General features: G+C 40.6%; 1 protein-coding gene across 2 annotated transcripts in view; it reads right to left on the bottom strand.

The window, feature by feature from the left end:
* LOC126341671 (beta-1,3-glucosyltransferase) overlaps positions 1-19307 on the bottom strand; it is a 77209-nt gene extending 57902 nt beyond the window's left edge. Inside the window, exons 1-2 of one of the 2 annotated variants that reach the window (XM_050001790.1) lie at positions 19017-19307; positions 17611-17667 (exon numbers count right to left, since the gene is read on the bottom strand). In XM_050001790.1, the coding sequence (XP_049857747.1) occupies positions 17611-17667; positions 19017-19029 (70 nt within the window). In that variant the 5' untranslated portion in view covers positions 19030-19307. The remainder of the gene's footprint in view (positions 1-17610; positions 17668-19016) is intronic. The other variant, XM_050001791.1, reaches the window with a different exon arrangement.
* Between the last annotated feature and the right edge of the window lie 382 nt (positions 19308-19689).

Genomic DNA, 19689 nt, shown 5'->3' with positions numbered 1-19689 from the left:
CATTTAGCATTTTCTTAAGTGTAACATTGCTAAGCACTGATTACAGAAACGTGAGGCTTATGAGGAGTTGCTTGGACATCATAACCCATTCTTTTTAATTCCTTATGCACTGTCAATGTGCTGGATGGATTACTGGTAGGAGTTTGAAAATCATGAGTGATTCTTTCAGCTGATTTCATCCAGGCTTTGACAACCATCCACCACAATGGTGGATGGTTCCTATGTGCCAGTACATTAGGTCTGCATGGTCTGGTTTTAACTGTGGCTGTTCGTTTCTTTTCCCACTTCACAATCACATTACCAACAGTCTTCTTGGGCAGCTTTACAAGCCTTGAAATGCCTCTGATGGATTTGTTACTCAGGTGACCACTTCATGTTCAAAGTCACTGTGCTCTCCTGACCAACCCATTCTGTTATTTCTGATTCTCTGTTGACAAGACAATACTTCCCACCTCCTTTCATACTGGCAGGTCTGCCTCCCACGGCATCTATTGTTCAATTTCACATTACATAGGTGTGCTCAGATACTTTTGATCAGATACTGTACAGGACACTAAATGCCAATAATAGCATCATACTACAAATATATGACTATTACTCATAAGGCCATGCAGGCACTGAAGAAATACACATTGTTTTGAGCTGCTTCACATTGCCAAAGGCCAAAGTGGATTTAAACACTGAAAACCTCATCATGTGTGTGGTAGGATCCTCAGGTTTCATACCAATGTCATCTTTATTTACTTTTAGTAATCAACAATCGCACAGAACCTGGTTAAATGAGTATGGCAGATATTTTACCAGTTCGAATTTACAAAGCTGATAAGCTCATGAAACATGCTGATTTATGTAATTGCACTGTTTGGGGAGTTAATAACTTTGGCTAAAAGATGTCAACATATAGGCATGCGTGCAAATAAGTGGACCACATACAGTTCTGCTATTTTTGAGTAAATCTATGTTTCTTTCAACTGAGACAAATGCAAAAGTACCATGACCTAAAGCATATGTTTCCCAGCCACATGTTAAAAGACTTATGTACATGTAACAAGTGATATACAAAGATTGGACAAAAATACAGAAACACTATGAGAAATGCGTGGTTGAAGATAAATGCAGTTGTTAGCCAAGCATGCAGGTGGTGCTGTTGTATTTGATCATAAAAGGTGTCTGTGCAACACTGTAAATGTGTTGCAAGTGTCAGTTGTGGTCAGAATGGTATTCTGTGTAAATGTGAGTGCATTATGTTGAAGCTAACCAAATTCAAATGTGGGCAAACCTTTCTGTTTGTATAGTGGATCCTTCCAAAACAAAGGTAACAAAAGTGTTTGGTGTTTCAAGAGGCACCATGTCGAAGATTTCTACCCCATACAGGGAAAGTGGGGCAAATATCATCTGAAATCGTAATGTGTGTGATGTACCTTTTGCATTTCTTGCTTTTATGTTTTCATTTTCTTCAAAATGAAAATGTGAAGCGGTAGCCGAACATAGAGCCTACACCTACTGTCATGTATTTTTATTTTCAAATGTTAAAAAACATAAGATGTTTTTCCTGTTCCTCAGTATGAGGAAGAACTTGCTCTCATGTTAATGAATGAAAGTAGATGCACATTAATTTCAGAGCATAGTTGGTGGTAGCCATTTTGATTGGTTGGTTGGTTTAAAAGAGGGGGGGGAGGGACCAAACTGCTAGGTCATTGGTCCCTTGTTCCAATTAAAATAATTCCACAAGGGTGGGAGTAAAATAATCGAGACACACATAAAACAGCTGGAAGAAAGGAGAAAGCCACAAGAAGGACAGAAGGGCAACCAAAACTAAAATGGATAAAATCATACAAGAAAATCACAGAGACATGCAAGAAACATGCAGAAGAGATCAAAACAAGTGAGCAGATTACCAAGGGTGGCCAACCATGAGGATAAAACGGAGAAGCCAGTCACTCTGCAACACATTAAAACGTCCAGCCTAAAAGTACTGAGGGACAAAGGACAAACACTGAAACTTAGATCAAATGATAAAACCCAAACTCACAAGTAAAACGCAAAACTAAAGGTGCTGTTGAGGCATTGTCGCTCAACACCAAAGGCAGGGTGCTGGGAAAGTTATAAGTCAGCCGCAGAGTGGCTAAAAGTGGGCAGTACAGCAAGAGGTGGACGACTGTCATTTGTGAGCCACAGCAACACCGAGGTGGGTCCTCATGATGGAGGAGGTAAACAAGCATTAGCCACATATGGCCAATGCGGAGCCAGCAGAAGACAACTGATTTCCTGCAAGAGGGCCATATGGCAGACTTCACACATTTGTAGTCTCTTTAATGACATGTAGTTTGTTGTGCGTACTGTTATGCCATTCCATCTTCCAAAGCCAAAACACCCTGCGGTGTTAAGATGGAATGTAGGTCAGTTTCAGAGATGCCCACCTCCAGAAGTGGTTTCCGCGTAACCTGTTTGGCCAGCCTGTCAACAAGCTCGTTGCCTGGGATTCCGACTTGTCCTGGGGTCCACACAAACGCTACTGCATGACAGTACTTTTCCAGGGCATAGATGAACTCCTGAATGGATGCCACCAAATGATGGTGAAGGTAGTACTGGTTGATAGCTTGTAGGCTTAGTCAGTACACAGGAGAAATGACTTGCCAGGGCATGAGCAGTTGTGTTCAAGAGCACAAGATATGGCCACCAGCTCTGCAGTGAAAACACTGCAGCCATCTGGTAAGGTAGTGCTGTCCAATATGTCCTCCATGAACATATGCAAAGCCTATGTGACTCTCAGCCATAGAGCCATCGGTGTAAACCACTTCATGGCCCCGGTACATGTCGAGAATCGGGAGGAAGTGATAGCGGAGAGCTGCAGGATTAGTGGAGTCCTTAGGGCCATGCGAAAGGTCCACAAGAATCAGTTCCCTCGGTGTACACAATGGAGGTGTACCAGAATGGACCTCAAGGAGAGGTGGTAATGGGAAGGACTCCAGTTCAGATAGAAGGGACTGGACGTAAACTGCAATCGTAAGCCCTGACTGGGGCCACTGATGTGGGAGATGAACCACCGTGGTTGGGAAAAGGAGACGGTAATATGGATGCGCAGGAGAACTACAAATGTGTACAACATAACTGGCAGGCAGTTGTGTGCGCCTAACCTTCAATGGAGTGACACCAGCCTCCACCAGGACACTGGTCACCAGACTCATTAAAAAAGCTCCCATCTCTAGACAAACAACACCACAGTAGTGCATTGGTTCGAATAAATGCAATGCTGAGCATGCCTCCATACTGTAAACCAGACTCCCATAGTCAAGAAGGAATTAAACAAGGGCTCTGTAGAGCCAGCATAGAGCAATCAGCACCCCAGTTGGTGTTGCTCATGCAGCGGAGGGCACTGAGGTGCTGCCAGCATTTCTGCTTAAGCTGACGAACGTGAAGTAGCCAAGTCAATCGGGCATCAAAAAACCAGTCCTAAGAATTGATATTTCTCCAATACAGTGAGTGGATCATCATTAAGGTAAAGTTCTGGTTCAGGATGAATGGTGCAACACCGACAGAAATGCATGACACATGACTATGCGACTGAAAACTGGAAACTGTGGACTAGAGGCCATGACTGCACCCTGACGTCAAGTAGAAACAGTAAATTTTCGACCTCCCTACCTCGGCCAGTAAGCATGGCGCCACTCTACAAGGGGTTATGCATGTTAAAATCTCCCAAAAGAAGGAAACGTTAAGGAAATTGCTCAATCAGTGCAGCTAATACGTTCAAGGGTACTGCACCATCTGGAGGAAGATATACATCGCAGACAGTTATTTCCTGTGTCATCCTTATCCTGATAGCCACAGCTTTAAGAGGGGTTTGAAGGGGCACAGGTTCACTACATACTGAGTTCAGAACATAGATGCAAACTCCACCTGACACTCTATTATGGTCGCTACAGTTTCTGTAATATCCCTTATAGCCGTGGAGGGCAGGGGACCGCATTGCCAGAAACCAGATTTCCTGGAGGGTAATGCAGTTAGCAAGTGTAAAGCTTAACAGTTTCCGTAGCTCAGTCAGGTGGTGGAAAATACCGCTGCAGTTCCACTGGAGGATTACGTGATCATGAGACTGGGAAGGCATGAAACACTCAATGAGGTAGTCTACGCCTCAGGGTCACCTGCTGCCACCAGATGACTATCTGTGAGATCGACATCCATTGTGTCTGAGGGCCCAGTGAGATCTAAGTCCTCAGCGGGTGCCAGAATCTCCACCTCATCCACAGACAAAGAGCTTGTAGGTAGTGGTGGTGTGGGTGCCACCACAGTGCCTTGGTTCTTGAGGGTCTTTTTCTTTTTAGGTTTCTCTCGCTGCTCCTTAAGTTTGTCCGGCTGGAAGGGCTTCACTCATTCAGTCTCAGGGACTGATGAGGACTGTGAAGCCTTACGACTAGCTACCTGTGGTTGCTTCAGCCAGCCACAGGCGGGTGTCATCTTTGTCAACAGTAGGATCCTGGGAAGGGAGTGACCCAAGGGATCCCTTCTCCAGCTGTGAAGTGGTGACTGACGTCCCCCCACCATCAACAGGTCAGGTGGAGTCTGACGGCTCAGAGAGCCAGCTGTACGTGGCAGACTGGAAGATGGTAGAACTGTTGTTGTAGTAGTGGCATAGGTTGATGTCATATGCACAGGATGTAGCCTCTCATATTTTCTCTTAGCCTCAGTGTTGGTCAGTTGGTCCAGGGTCTTGTATTCCATTATTTTCCTTTCTTTCTGGAGAATCCTGCAGTCTGGCGAGCAAGGCGAATGGTGCCCTCCATAGTTGACACAGATTGGGGGGGGGGGGGGGGGGGCAGGCACAGTGAGTATTGGTATATGAACAACATCCACAATCCCGACAGGTGACGCTGGAAGTACAGCAGGAAGACATATGGCCAAACTTCTGGCACTTAAAGTACTGCGTTGGGGGAGGGATATATGGATTTACGTCACAGCGGTAGACCATCAACTAGACCTTCTCAGGTAGTGTTCCCTGTCAAACGCCAAGATGAAGGCACCAGTGGCAACCTGACTATCCCTCGGACCTGGTGGACACACTGGATGAAATGGACACCTCTCCACTCTAAATTGGCGTGTATCTCATTGTCAGACTGCAAAAGAAGGTCCCTGTAAAATATGATACCCTGGACCATATTTAAGCTTCTATGGGGCATGATAACATCCCCCACCTTTTCAAAGGCAAGTAGTGCCCGTGACTGGGCAGAGGATGCTGTTTTGATCAAGACTGACCCTGACTGCCTTTTGGAAAAGCACTCCATCTCCCCAAACTTGTTCTGTAACCGATCCACAAAAAACTAAGGTTTCATTGACAAGAACGATTCCCTGTCAACTCTCGTACATACGAGATACCAGGGTGAATAAGCTTCACTGCCATCCGTAGCCTGGTGTTCCTCCCATGGTGTGGCCAGGGGGTGGGGGAAGGGGGGATAGAGGGAGGGGGGGGGGGAGAACAATTTGGGGGCATATCTCTTAGCACTTAAGTTAGACCTTGACCGCTTAGAGATTGCTGGTGTTTGACCACTAGCAACAGATGACGTACTATGCTTCATGGCATATGCTTCTGCTGTGATGCCCCCCCCCCCACCCCCCACCCCTCCGACTACGGGCCTCCCACTTAGGCACCACCCAGCCACAGCAAAGGCAACCTGGCAGGATGGCCATTGCCAGGAGTCCCGATGCCCCAGGGTGACAGGCATCTATTCCTTGGCATACAGCGATCCCTCTGTGGTCAGGGGGCTACAATCAACAGGGTACAAAGTGGCCCCACCACAACCAACTGGCTACCGTGCTGGATATCAGGTGCAAACGAGCTAAGAAGTCCATTATCACTGACAGCGCAGAAAGCGATACTGCACAGAGGATGGAGGAAAACACACCCAGGAGGGTGACCTAACCCAACTGCTGGAGAATGAGCGGAAGTGCAAATCCACGTCAACGAAGTATGTGAGAGGTCTCAACGCATTATGGACACTAGCACCATGTAAGGTGGCCTTCCCCAATTGGCTTGCTCTTTGAGAAAATTTTGAAGAATGGAGTTCAAACCCTACAGGCGACCATCACATAAAGGCCAAAATGTGTGAGACCCCTTCTAGTCACCTCTTAGAACAGGCAGGAACACCTTGGGCCTATTCTAACCCCCAGACCTGCAGGAGGGAACCATTTTGGTTGTGAGAATAAGCAAAAAGTTTGTAATTTCGATGTGCATAGAAGGAAGAATATACTATTATTTCACAAACAAAAAATTGTTGGAATCATCATCCCAAGTAGTAATGCAATATATAAAAACCCAAGAAGCCCACCTGTGTACTTTGGAGTTATTACAAATTACAGACATAGCTCAGCCTACTGCGCTTGTCTGACATGCTGGAAAATTTCTCTCATTATTACCATATATTATTTTTTAAATTACATTATAAAGTGGCAACCATGACACTGAAAATAAGTCTCTTTATTTATGGAGACGGTATATGTGGATGAAAGTGCATGTTGGGTGATTGTGACAGATGGTCATTGAAGAAGATTCTGTGAGAAATAAGAGAATGACAGCCGCAAAACTCATTGCAAAACTAAATATCGCACTCACAAATCGTAGCACTAAAACATCACAAATGGAGATTCATAAGCTGGAATTTGCAGGGCAAGCTGGAATTCCAAAACCACACATCAGTGATGCAAATGACCTAATCAAAACGACGTGATGCCAAATCATAAAACCTAGTCTATGGAGCATGTTTCTGACTTCTGGCCCAGTTTACATCTGGTGGGTACCATCCCAACCCTACAATGCAGACTGCTTGCTGCCAAGAAAGAAACATGGTGGGGATTTGGTGATGATCTGGGCAACGACATCATTGCATTCCATGGACCCTGTGGTTACTCTGCAAAGTCACATTACTGCCAAGAATTATGTGATCATTTTGGCTGATCAGATCCATTCCATGGTATAATGTCTGTTCCCCAATGGTGAGGCTGTGTTCCATGAGAACAGGGCTCCTATTCACACAGTTCGCATAATCAAGGACTGGTTTTGTGAGCATGAGTATGACTTGTCACATCTCTCCTGGCAATCAGTCATCAGATCTTAATATTACTGAGACTTTGTGGCCTACTTCAGAGAGAAGGGCATGTGATTGTTATCTACCTCCATCATTGTTAGCTGAAGCTTCCATTATTCTGCAGGCAGAATGGTATAAAATTCCCTTTAAAACCATATACAGCACCTGTATTTACCATGCTGAGATGACTGTAAGATGTTTCAAATGCCAAAGCTTTTCCTATATCATATTAGGCATTATAATTGTTGTGTTTCTGGTGTTTTCATATTTTTGTCCACACCCCCGCCCCCCTTTATATCTTTGTTCAGGAATGTGTTGGAGCACATATCACAGTAATTCTGTAGACAATAATAGCAAGTAGAAAATAACAGTACATTACATATTTGTATATGCAAAAGTTAAAATTTATAGGGACTGCAATATGAGATACAAGAGTAATTTCAGGAAATGACTGCATATTTACACTGTATTTATTTTAATACTTTTTCATATGAGAGAGAATTGTAGTCCTTTAAGGAATGGGCTTCCAGAGAACATTTTACTGACGCTTTTAATCTGTCTTTCCACACCAAAAAAACTTGATAAATATGTGATAATTTAAAACTGATAACCAAATTACACACAATGGACAGGGAAAAAGATTGAAGATGCCCATGAGGTGCATATTTTGATAGAAGAGGCAGTAAGATGGAGCCTCAGCGAAGCAACCTGTTTCTTACATAGCCTCTGTGTAGCATGCCTTATGTCTGAATCTATCATCAGGGGAAGAACAATATATGATATAGGTTGCTAAATATGAAGATGAGTAAACCAACAGCTCTTGTGTTTGTAATGAAGGAAATGCTGTGATTTTGTAAAAGTTTGGAAATATTGTCAATGTATGATGTTTGCTTAACAAATCCTGGCAATCAAAATGTGTAATGTGGAGACAGTTCAGTTTTCCTTCAAATACCACTTGCCCTATCATAAGAGTTGTCTGCCTACATATATATGTGGTCAGTAGGTCTGGCTGTTATGTGGAAGGCAGGAGTTTAATTCACAGTAATGTCATGGATGTTTTCCTGGTGGAGGACTGGGATGGGTTGCACTCAGCCTTGTGATGCCAGCTGAGGAGCTACTTGAATGATAAATAGCAACTCCACAGTCAAGAGAACCAACAACAGCTGGAAAAGTGGTGTGCTGACCCCATGCACCACCATACCTCATCCGAATGATGGCACTGGCAGAGGACGACATGGTGGTCGACTGGTTCTGATTGGCTTGTCTTGATGAGAAAGAGGAGCTTTATTTGTACTATTATATGAGTAAGAACTTTTACCCCCCAAAGTAGCTATTGGAAAAAAATTCTTCATAGGTGTAATTCTCTAATGCTCCCGTGACCATCCCTACTACAAGACTTGTGTGATGCGCCCTCACAACTCCACCAACACCAACTGTGTGACTGGACAAACATCTTCTACCAAAAGGAGAGCCACCTGTAAAATGATACACTATGTACCAGCTATTATGTAAATGCTGTTTAACCCGCTACAAAGGTATGACTATCACCAAGTGATCAGTAAGGACGAATGGGCATAGACGTAGATTACGTACTGGCAACAAACAATATCCTGTTAAAGAGCATGCTCTACAAAATGAAACTCATGACCTCAGCACCTGCTTCACCACGCATCATCTGAATTCTCCCTCCTGACGCCAGTTTCTCAGAACTCTGCAAGTGGGAACTGGCTTTACAAAATGCGCCTGGTTCTTGCCACTTTACATTAATTCCAAAAGTCTTAGCATTTCTGTAACTATTCCTTTTCTTCATTCTTTTATATTTTTCACTGTTTATTTTCTGAAATGCTTAGCTCCATAATACACTTCACTGCTTTTGACTCTAACTGACTTTTTTTCAGTAATCTTTGTCTTGCTTATTGTGCTATCTTCCATCTTAAAGTTCTCAGATTTTCAAATCTCATCTATTGCAGGTACCAACAATCAGCTTTCCTTCCATCCCATCCAGAAAGTCTCCCCTCACTTGGAGTTCTGAGTGACTTTTCCATAACTCTTCCCAGATCCTAAACCTCTCCAGTCCTTATCTTTCATCCATCTTCCCTTCCCTTCAATCTTTCTTCCAGAAGGTAGAAGTCACTGGTTATGAAAGTTCAAACACTTCCACATTTTTCTGTGGTTTCTCCTGTCATCAACTGATAAGTGAGATTTTTATCTATTCACATTATATTATAGTTATTGACAAATAAACCACAGTCCTCTTCCATGAGGCAGTTTTTCTCCTAACATCAAATCTTTCTTCAGGCAGATGTATCAATACCAATTTCAGATAGCTGTAGGAGACATTAAATGTCATGATACATACTTTTCATAACCTATTTAATCAGCTGCATTTGGGGGAAATGTGATCCTTTATAGATCATAGTAGCACATACAATGGCCATCAGTCAATTTTATACACTAAACAGCAATCATTACATAATTACATGCATGAAAATGTTCGAGAAACCTGACAGCATTCCCATAAAAACTTAAAAATCATCTCAGAACACGCCATCCAAGTGTTTCATAACAAAACTGTTCCATACGCTAAGTGCACTTTTTCACTATAGCTTGCCACTTTTTTAACTTTAGCTGAGCCTATGTGATCATTCCATTTACATCATCTACTACTTTTACTCTCAGTTACGGCATGTTAATTGTGTACTCAAACACTACTATAATATCTCACTAATTGCGAAATTTCATATTTCATTATATGAAGAATAAGTTGCCAATACCAGTATTAAGTTGACATTTCTACATGTATAAGTGTAAGTTATTTTAATTTTGCTTGAATAATAGTGCCTTATAGCAAAACTCGTCATCTGTCAAAAGTCTGAGATTGCTACCAATATTACCTGTCTCTGTGAAAGTGTCTTAATTAAGGATAATGTGTTCTTTTCTGCCTGTCAATATATTTCAAACCCAGTACAAACCTCGTTAGTACGCCAATTTTAATGGTGGCATATACTTTTTGAAATTTTAGAACAGTGGTACAAATCTGGTTACTTTTATCTTTCACTCTCATTTTATTTCTTTATTTAACCTGATCTGATTAGGGCCATCTGATCCTCTTTTACATCGGACCAGGGTTTCACACATATAGCATCTTTTCCACATCATAGTTTCCTTAGAAATAACTATTTTAATATGAAAAATAGTATTATAATGATTTGAGTGCCTATAGTGACAATCTTCTTTTGCTGCTTCTTTTACTTATGTCTTTATCCTGCAGTTGCAGGGTCAGCATGGTTAGGAACGGATTTGGCAAGGTTAATGTTAAGAGGTGGCCGGACGCCCTTCCTGCTGCTACCCCGTACCTCCTGGGATGGAATTAGTGTACCCGAGCTGTCTGCGTCTAGTGTAACTCTTGGAATAGTGTGGACATGTTCAGATGTCTGTAAGTTGTGTAACTGAGGAGGTACGTGGGGACCAGCCCAGTATTCACCTAGTGGGATGTGGAAAACCACCTAAAAACCACATCCACCGCCGGACAGATTTGATCTGAGGCTGGCGTGCCTACCTGAGTCCAGAAAGCAGCACATTAGCGCTCTTGGCTAACCTGGCGCGGACAGTCTACAGCGACAATAGGAGTAAATAATACTAACTATTAACTGATTAGACAATACTGATACTACTTGTACCGCTGCTGCTGTTGCTACTAATAGAGATAACAGTACTAGTGATGGCAATAGCGGTAGTAATAATAACAGAAGTAATAATAGTATGGCAATAGCAGTAGTAATAATAATAATAAAAATAATAATAATAATAGTGGCAGATATAAAAAGAATTTATAGTCATACAAAATGTACGTTTTATGAAATAGCGAGTTCTGGAGAAAGCAAATTTATGGAGACTTCACCAGCTACATATACTGGGAAATGAGGAAAGTCGGGTTGGAAAGGACATACAAGGGTAATGAGTGCGTATAGGAACAATGATACTCATAAATGTTACTTTAGTAGCTAAGCCATTAACTGTCTCCTGAAGCTGGAGATGTTGTTCAGTTCTCAAATATAATGCGGTAGGTTATTCTGGAGTTTGGTTCCTGCTACTGAGAAGGACTTTGAGAAAATAGCTGAATGATGGAGTAGGACAGAAAGGATGTTGCTGTGATGGGGATGGGTGTTTCAGCCATGTTGTTCAGACAAGAGCATTAGAGCCAAGGAGAGATAAGAGGAACAGCTTATTTCGATAAGCCATAGGGTATGAAAATTTCTGTGCTTGTCTAGATACAACCAGACTAGCTGTGCATATTATGGTTACATATGATCAGAGAGCTGAAGATCAGAGATATAATGAACACAGGCATTCACAATCAGTTTCAGGTGCTGTGAGCTTTCCTGAGAAAGGTCTTGCAGGATAACATCGTTGTAATCAATAATGGAATGTATAAGTGTTGGACAAGTCTCTCTTTCAGGTTAAGAGGTAAGACATTTTTATATTTTTGTAGGGCTTGTAGAGACGCTGAAGCCCTCTTTCGCACTGCAGTTACACACTCAGTCCAATTTAGATAATCATCTATTTTTACTCCTAGACTGTTTGCTGAAAGAGAGAAGTTGATACTTGTCCCATTTTGGATTAAAGATGGTAGGTATTCCTGACTATTCTGGCTAACGGGCTTAGAATGAACAACCAGTACCGCTTGAGTTTCAGGTGGGTTGATATCCTGCACACCATTTGATAGTGAACACAGGTCAGTGTTGAGATTGTTGATAGCTGTCTTCAGATTTATTGGATTTTCACTCAGGAGGTCATTACTGCATATGTGGTATTTACAGGAGAACAAAACTTATGACACATCACCAACCTACAATGAAAAGAGTATAAGAAATAATACCAAATCCTGGGGGATGTCTGATATTACCTGCCGTGTGACTTTATGGTGCTAGACACAATGCATTGCTGGCATGAGATCAGGTATGAGCAAAACCATTGCACTGCAATGGGTGCGAAATTTAGACTGCCAAGTTTGGCAAGTAAATGTCAAAGTTGACCCTGTCAAATGCTTTGCTCAAATCTAAAAAGCATGTGATAGTTCTCTTGTGCATGCATGGCAAGCTTCATGTCATCTGTTACCTTTATTACGGCAGATGTTGTGCTGTGACGTTTATGTAAACCAGATTAGTATTTATGTAGGAGGTTGTTTGTAATTAGATAGTTTGTTGGCTGGTTGTGGAGTACATATTCTAAGGCCTTGGACAGTGCAAGAAGAATGGGAAAAATTAGAGGGTGCTGTGGCAACACCCTTTTTTGGTAGTGGCTTAACTAGTCCATGTCCCTAGGTCCCAGAGGAGACACTCCTGGTTAAGGTGTGGTTAAAGATGCATGTGAGGATGGGCAGTAGTGGGCCAATAATAAGCTTCACCATTTGGATTGTGATGCCATCATGTCCAGCAAATGGTGATCTGATAGGCATTAAGGCTTTTTTTGATGGCATTGCAGGTTACATGCTTTAGATAGGCTTTTTTGTGGCTACAGCTGTTTACCCCCATGAAGTTATTGCTGAATCTCTTGTTTCATTTGTGGTTCAATTCTGGTTGCCCATAATGTGAAGTGCCAGTTCAGTCATCCAGTTGAAACAATTTGATCAGCTGCAGCTTTTAATTTTCCTATACCAAGACCACACAGATTTCCCTCTAAGACAGCTGGTTTATTTCTGTTGTCGGTTCATGTATGGGGATGCCTGAGTTTTGCATTTCTCACAGCTTGACTGACTCTGTTTCACTTCTGCATGTAAGCAATGTGATTTTCAAATGTGGGGAGCAATTTTGTAAACAAAAAGTGCATAGGCTTTGAGATTCATGAGCTGTTTCCCTCCTTCAGTTAGCCAAGCCAAGGTGTGGGTTTCTTTCTAACGTTTCCAGCCTGTAGGGGAGCATATTCACCAGAAAGGTGAGTAGGTTTTCTATTAAATCCATGGAGTTTTAGTTTATGTATGAGAAGGGAATAGAAGACAGTCCCTTAAACTATTTCTTGGCCTTCAGTTACAAGCCAAGATAAATTAATGTGTTTCAAACCGAGGTACATGAGCAGCCATTGTTTCTTTCTGGGATATTCTAGCGAGTATATCATGAGAGTATATCACTGGCAGACTTGCCAGGTGCAGATATTTGAGAGGTATGAACAACATTGTTTAGGGATTTAGTTGCAAATATACCTTTGAGACTATGATTACTATTTGTATGACGGGTAAGATAAAGTTGAAGTAATGACACATTTGAAGAAGAAAGCATCCTCTTAAATTTTATACTGGAAGGACTACTGTACTGTCACCAGCTATAACTATATGCTTGTAGGTCGATTTGAGACTTGTAAAAGCAGTTTCGAAGCAGGAAAACCAGCCTACTTCACCAGGTTTACAGAGGACACATATCAGGGTATTTGATATCTATGAACGTATACACCACTTGTTTATCTTCTTTATTGTTGGATGTGTGTAGCATGGATGTTGATAAATCAGAGTGTATGTACATTCCAACTCAACCCCCTTGTCTGGTACAATTCTTGTTTCTCAGAAAGACATAACTGTCTAGATTTATCAGCTAGTGGGAATACTTGGTTTGAGCCATGTCTCTGACAGAAGTGTTACATGGATGTATGTCTATGTCTCAAAATATATGATAGAACTCATCAAGATAAGCCAGCTGACATTGGACATTTGTATGTGCATTGTGGAACTCAGTGCATTCAGCTGCAGAGCGGACGAGGATGCTGCTACTGGGCACTAGCGACTGGATCTGTGGTGGTGAGGAAACAAAGCATAGCAAAACATGCTGAGGTGGGAGAACACAGGTTCTCTGAAGTGAAAGCAGCAAGTATCTTCAGGGAGAAGGGAGGTTTTGTGGCCATGGGCACCAGAATTTGCAGCAGTCATTAGACAGTCATTTTTCCAGTTGTACTCAAAACATTCTGCATTACAGCATCATACTATTTCCTCCCCCCCCCCCATTCCCCTCCTGCGGTTCCACAATGTCCCACAGACATCATCATTATTCCACCTCCGCCATGGACATTATCCTTTTGATGCATCACCATTATACAATAACAGCAACCATTACCACCACTGGTTATATTTTAACTGTAATATAAAATCAACTAAAAGGGTCAATTATAAAAATTGTTCACCAAAGTGTATGGAAAAAAAAAATATTTTCAAGGGTTTTTAATGTATTTTGTAATGTCCTTTAAGCACATAAAATCTCAGGCCAAAGAATAGTTTTATTCACTATTAGCCTACCCCTTCATAAGAGCATTGAAATAACAATCAAAGGAAAAAAAAAAAAAAAAAAAAAAAACAAATATAACCTCCATCAATGAAGGCTTAGGGGTTAATCTGAATCTGATGCATCTAGTTAAAAATAACTTTTTATCTAAGGACTTCACTGTGAAATATTTCATAAGGAGATATTTTGGTTTGTGTGTGCAAAGTGGTGATACAAGTATGGATTCTTTTAGGTTTATTATTTTATTGATGTGATTTTAGATTCATTGAGAAAAGGCCATGTATTGGAGCATAGAATACTGACTGGAAAAAAGACAACACAGGCCGAGATGTGTTGCTTTCCCAGTGCACATTACAACAGCATACCTTTTGACCCCTTTGTAGGTTGTCACACAGGAACTTAGCTGTTCCTGCTTCTACTGCCGCAGTGTGAGAAAATTTTAGTTGTGCAGGACTTACTGTTCAAAGAAAAGGAGTACAAGTGTTTAAAATAAGAATTCATTCTACCGGTACTTACAAACAATTATTTAGTGTGGTTCTCATTCAAACTGTAAAACGGCACAATTTTGTTTTGCATTACTGAAGACTGAATGCATTATTTTTCCATGCTGAATCTGATGCAGAGAGCTTACAATAAACATGAGTTTTTTATAAAGAATGTATTTTTTAAGATTATGTTTCGTTACATATTTTGTACAAAAACCCAAAATAGTGTGTGACTGGCAAGCTACAGCAAAATAGCTTTTGTAGCCTCAGTTTATGCTGTACACTCGCATAGGACATAAAATTTTATGACTCTTCCAGATTTAGAAGAGGTGGGCACTGAAGTGCAAACACAGATGTACCATATGGAGTGATTGTTGTAGCCTGGGGTTGGTCACTGTTTGCAAGTTATTGGTTGGCTGCAATTGATAGGCTAGAACAGGCCAGCCTATTGCCACCACAAGTTCACCGGACTCAGGCAGGCTTGCGGACCAGTGAGCAGACAGCCCCAGTTGGGTCAGACCACACGTGGCAGGCTAGCAGCCCACAGCAGATGGCTCTCTTCACGAGATATGCCAAGCTATCCACAAATGTTCCTCATGTGCACATTATTGTACAACACAATGTCATCTGTTAATTTATCATCAAAATAAAGAGAAAAGATTTCCATTGGAGTCCTTGTTCCTGTAAGCATTGCTGACTTATTAAGTGATGTTTCATCTGCCATTTAGTCAAGTCATCCTTACCACACTTTGAGAACCAAACGGTGAATTGATGGAGGTTATATTCATTTACATACTTTGTCCACGAGACACAAGGATTCCACTAAACTACATTAGAAAAACTGCTGCAATTTTACATATATTGAGCCTTACCTTTCTTTGTATATAAATGTTATTACTGCCTTTTGTAAGTGTTCTTGACAGTTGTGATACAATGAAATGAAACTGTTAAGTAATCTAGTAACAGATGTTCTAGGTTGTTGACAGATTACATCAATGCAAAGCCTGATACCTCATCCAGGCATAGTGATTAACACATTATTGAACCCTAAAGGGAGGAGAAAATGTCCTGTCATCAATGAAGTTGTTAGAGATAGTGCAGCCTCATCTTTGACCAGGACAGGACAGAATATTGGCTGTGGCCCTGTGTATGAAACCATCCCAGAATTGACCTCAGTTGAGCCAGAGAATACACAAAAAGTCTGAATAAGAATTGCTTAAATTGCCATTAAACCCTCACTTCTCATTTCTGCATTTTCAGTTTTTACTTTGTGATAGTTAAACAGACTCCATTTTCAGATTCATACATTAAGGTTTGCCCACTGGTCAATTGTGAAGTTATTAGACATGGTGCTGTTTCAGATAAAACAACGGCAAGTTAGGAAATTGAAGTGTTCTTTTCAGATCGACACTTAGCTTTAAGTTATTTAGGTAAAATTTGGAAACTCTTCACTTTGATGACTTGATGGGAATTTAAGACCTGTTCCTCTCAAACTGATTGATGACAAGTGTTATAGCTATTATTGTGATTTTTTTTTCCCCCCAGAGAGCAGCTGTTTCTTAAATTAAAAAACGAAAATAAAAAGTTAGTTCGTTTAGCCATTAACAAATAAGACTACTGCTAAAACTAACAGCTCATAAAATAGCAATAGCTGTCATTATTTCCTCTAATCCAAGTGCAAACTTTCACGCACACACAGATACCCAAGTGCACTCCCTCATAGACATTGTAACACTTTTTCTAGGTAGTATTCGCAGGTGAATGAATATCATTCCTTATTTTTATCTGTATGTTCCCTCCTGTAATTTGCAGTACCATACTAAACATGATTATGTAGTTCACAAGAGTGGTATACTGTTTAGAACATATTACAGATGTATCATTTATCTGGAAAATTAATTATCAATGTAGCTCAACAGTTCAATGCAGAAAATAGTAGAAAAATCAGTTCAAAGCAGAAAATAGAGAATTTCATTCACTAATAAAATGGGAAACTAAAATAACCATATTGCATAAGCTCTAGATGCATCCATAAATGAAGGAAGTCACTGTTCACAGAGCATGCATGTAAATAAACATGCAAAATATTTGGGTCAGCATAACACAAGAAACATAAGACAGGGAATTTCATTGATTTCACAGCACTATGATGAATGAGAAAATGTGTTTAAATGATCCCTCTCACCTATCTCTCTTTTGTCGGTAAAATCAATTTTCATCAATGATTATTAAGCCAGAGAGAAAGATCAGTCATTTATTGGTACTATTCTATCATCTACCTTACACAATAACCAACGTTAGCAGTGCAGAAATGAAAAACAGAAATCCAATCTGAGCACTATGCGACTTAACTTCTGAGGTCATCTGTCGCCTAGAACTAATTAAACCTAACTAACTTAAGGACATCAAACACATCCATGCCCGAGCCAGGATTTGAACCTGCGACTGTAGTGGTCTCTCAGCTCCAGACTGTAGCGCCAAGAACCGCACGTTCACATTAGGATCAACATTGTGAACTCTCCAGAAGTTCTATTTCTTATTGTGATTACAACCATTAACAACTGATAATAAAGCAGTTCATTTCAGTTTTTCCACTTACTGCTGCATATCATATATTTTGTTTATCTCAGGGCAGTTGTTTCAATAATGTTTATTGATGTTTCATACATTATTAATACTCTGGGGCAAAGCAAATACAGTTTTTTAAATGGTCTGTGCAGGAACAGTAGTAGCCTCATCTTAAACAAACATGACCATATGCATGCTACGAAGACAACTCACATAGTTTAGATGCTCTGGTCACTGCACTGAGAAGTACCACAACAAGTGTCAGAATACCTGAAACAAATATATCGATGAAAACACAAATTGGTTTTCAGAAAAGTGTGTTACAGAACATAAGAAAGTAACACAGTATCTCCAAAAATCTGATTGACTGAAACAGGACTGGGTTATAGACAACTAGCATTATTTTTCAGAATGGAGTGTGGCAGCTCTGAAGTACAGAGCACAAATGGCATAATCCAACTTCCAGAGAACTAAATGATGATAAACAACAATTTATGCCTGAACTCGAAGGCACATAACTTCTCAAACAGACAAACCGAAATTAATAGGAGAAGTTATAAACCTTTTGTTACCATCAAACCTTTATGTCTCTAAAGTGTAAATGTTTCCTGTACAGTTTATCTCACTATACCTCGGGTATACTAAGAAACTAAGAAATAAATCTTTAATAAATATGAACATGGTTACATTTTGCTTGCTGAGGTATCTGTACAATCACAAATGTTACAAGAAATCAAATTTCCACACACAAAAACCTCTTCATTAACTTTGCATTTTAGCATTGTTACCCTTTCTTCCCACAGTCATTTATTTTATATATCAAGCCATTAGAAAAACAGAACAATTAAGAAACTACTTCAAAATTAAGATATTAAAAGTTCGCTTGAAAGGGAGCTTTACAACTACTAAATTTTAGCAGATGTCATTACAGATATATATACAAAACAGTTTAAGGACAGACTTTTGTGATGTGTCCCCAGTACAAGCAATGGTTCAAATGGCGATGAGCACTATGGGGCTAAACATCTGAGGTCATCAGTCGCCTAGAACTACTTAAACCTAAAATGACCTAAGGACACCACACACATCCATGCCACAGGCGGGATTCGAACCTGCGACCGTAACGTTTGCGCGGTTCCAGACTGAAGCGCCTAGAACCGCTCTGCCACAACAGCCGGCTTACAAGCAATGAAACAGCGGCATATCTATCAGCTTCTTCAACTATTTATTGCTATGAAGGAAAATGCATCAATGTGACGGCACTTCATATAATTGGTGGCGTATCCTCTAAATATGTCATCTGCTGTAGTACATATTACTGACCACTGTTACAGGTTTTCCACAATCAGATATTACAGTTTTTTTATATAATTTCAGAATCAAAAAGGAAAACAAAACCTCCAAATATGAACAAAGTTTTTATTTAACACGGTATCATTACATTTTGTGAGACTCTACGAGTACAGTCAAACATTACATGTGTCAGGTATTGTCATGCCACAAGAAACAACACACTTGAATCGTTGCTCTTAGTCTGGTGATACCACTAATAAACGCGATGAGAGCTATATTTTTCTATAACCGCAGCATAAGCACTGAACGAACGCTTGGGCACATACCGTAAATAGCCATATTCACTAACAGGACTACACGAGTTAACTGCTACAACACATCTTAAAACTTCACAATTCACATTGTTTACGTTTTCGCCGGACGCCGTTGTGTTCGCGAGGTTTTTCAATGATCTGCACTCGAAAAGATGGCACACACAGAAAACGAAAACTAGTAGCGCAGTTTCAAGTCTCTCTTTTTTAAACTGACTTTAAGGCACAGAACTTTCCTACGGTACAGGTAGTTAACTATAGTATGTGCACCCATTACATCACCCGGAAACATGTACCCGCTACATTATTTTTGTGATTACCAAGAAATTATTAACTTCTTAACTATAAGTACCGCAACAGCAGAAGAGAACTAGAGCACCTGATGGGAACATTTAACCTAATGTCAGTAGTACTAGAGCAATTAGTACTTGTAAAAGCCTAATTGACAATATATTCATGTACACATACAGAAGCAGTAGTATTATTGTGAGTCAAATTCTTAGTGGTCTGTCATGATGGTCTGGCATGATGATCTGCTGCTTACAGTAAATCATATCAAACTGTGTGATAAACCGAAACACTCCTTTAAATCTGTCAATCCAGTCAATAATGATAACTTAGAAATCTTCTACCTTCACTTACAGATGATCGACTGGACCCCTGTTTTTATTGAGAGGAACAGTAATGC

This window comes from Schistocerca gregaria, chromosome 1, assembly GCF_023897955.1.
Source record: "Schistocerca gregaria isolate iqSchGreg1 chromosome 1, iqSchGreg1.2, whole genome shotgun sequence".
Lineage (NCBI taxonomy): Eukaryota > Metazoa > Arthropoda > Insecta > Orthoptera > Acrididae > Schistocerca > Schistocerca gregaria.
The sequence above is the reverse complement of the archived record's forward strand: the minus strand, read 5'-3'. Positions and strand labels throughout refer to the sequence as shown.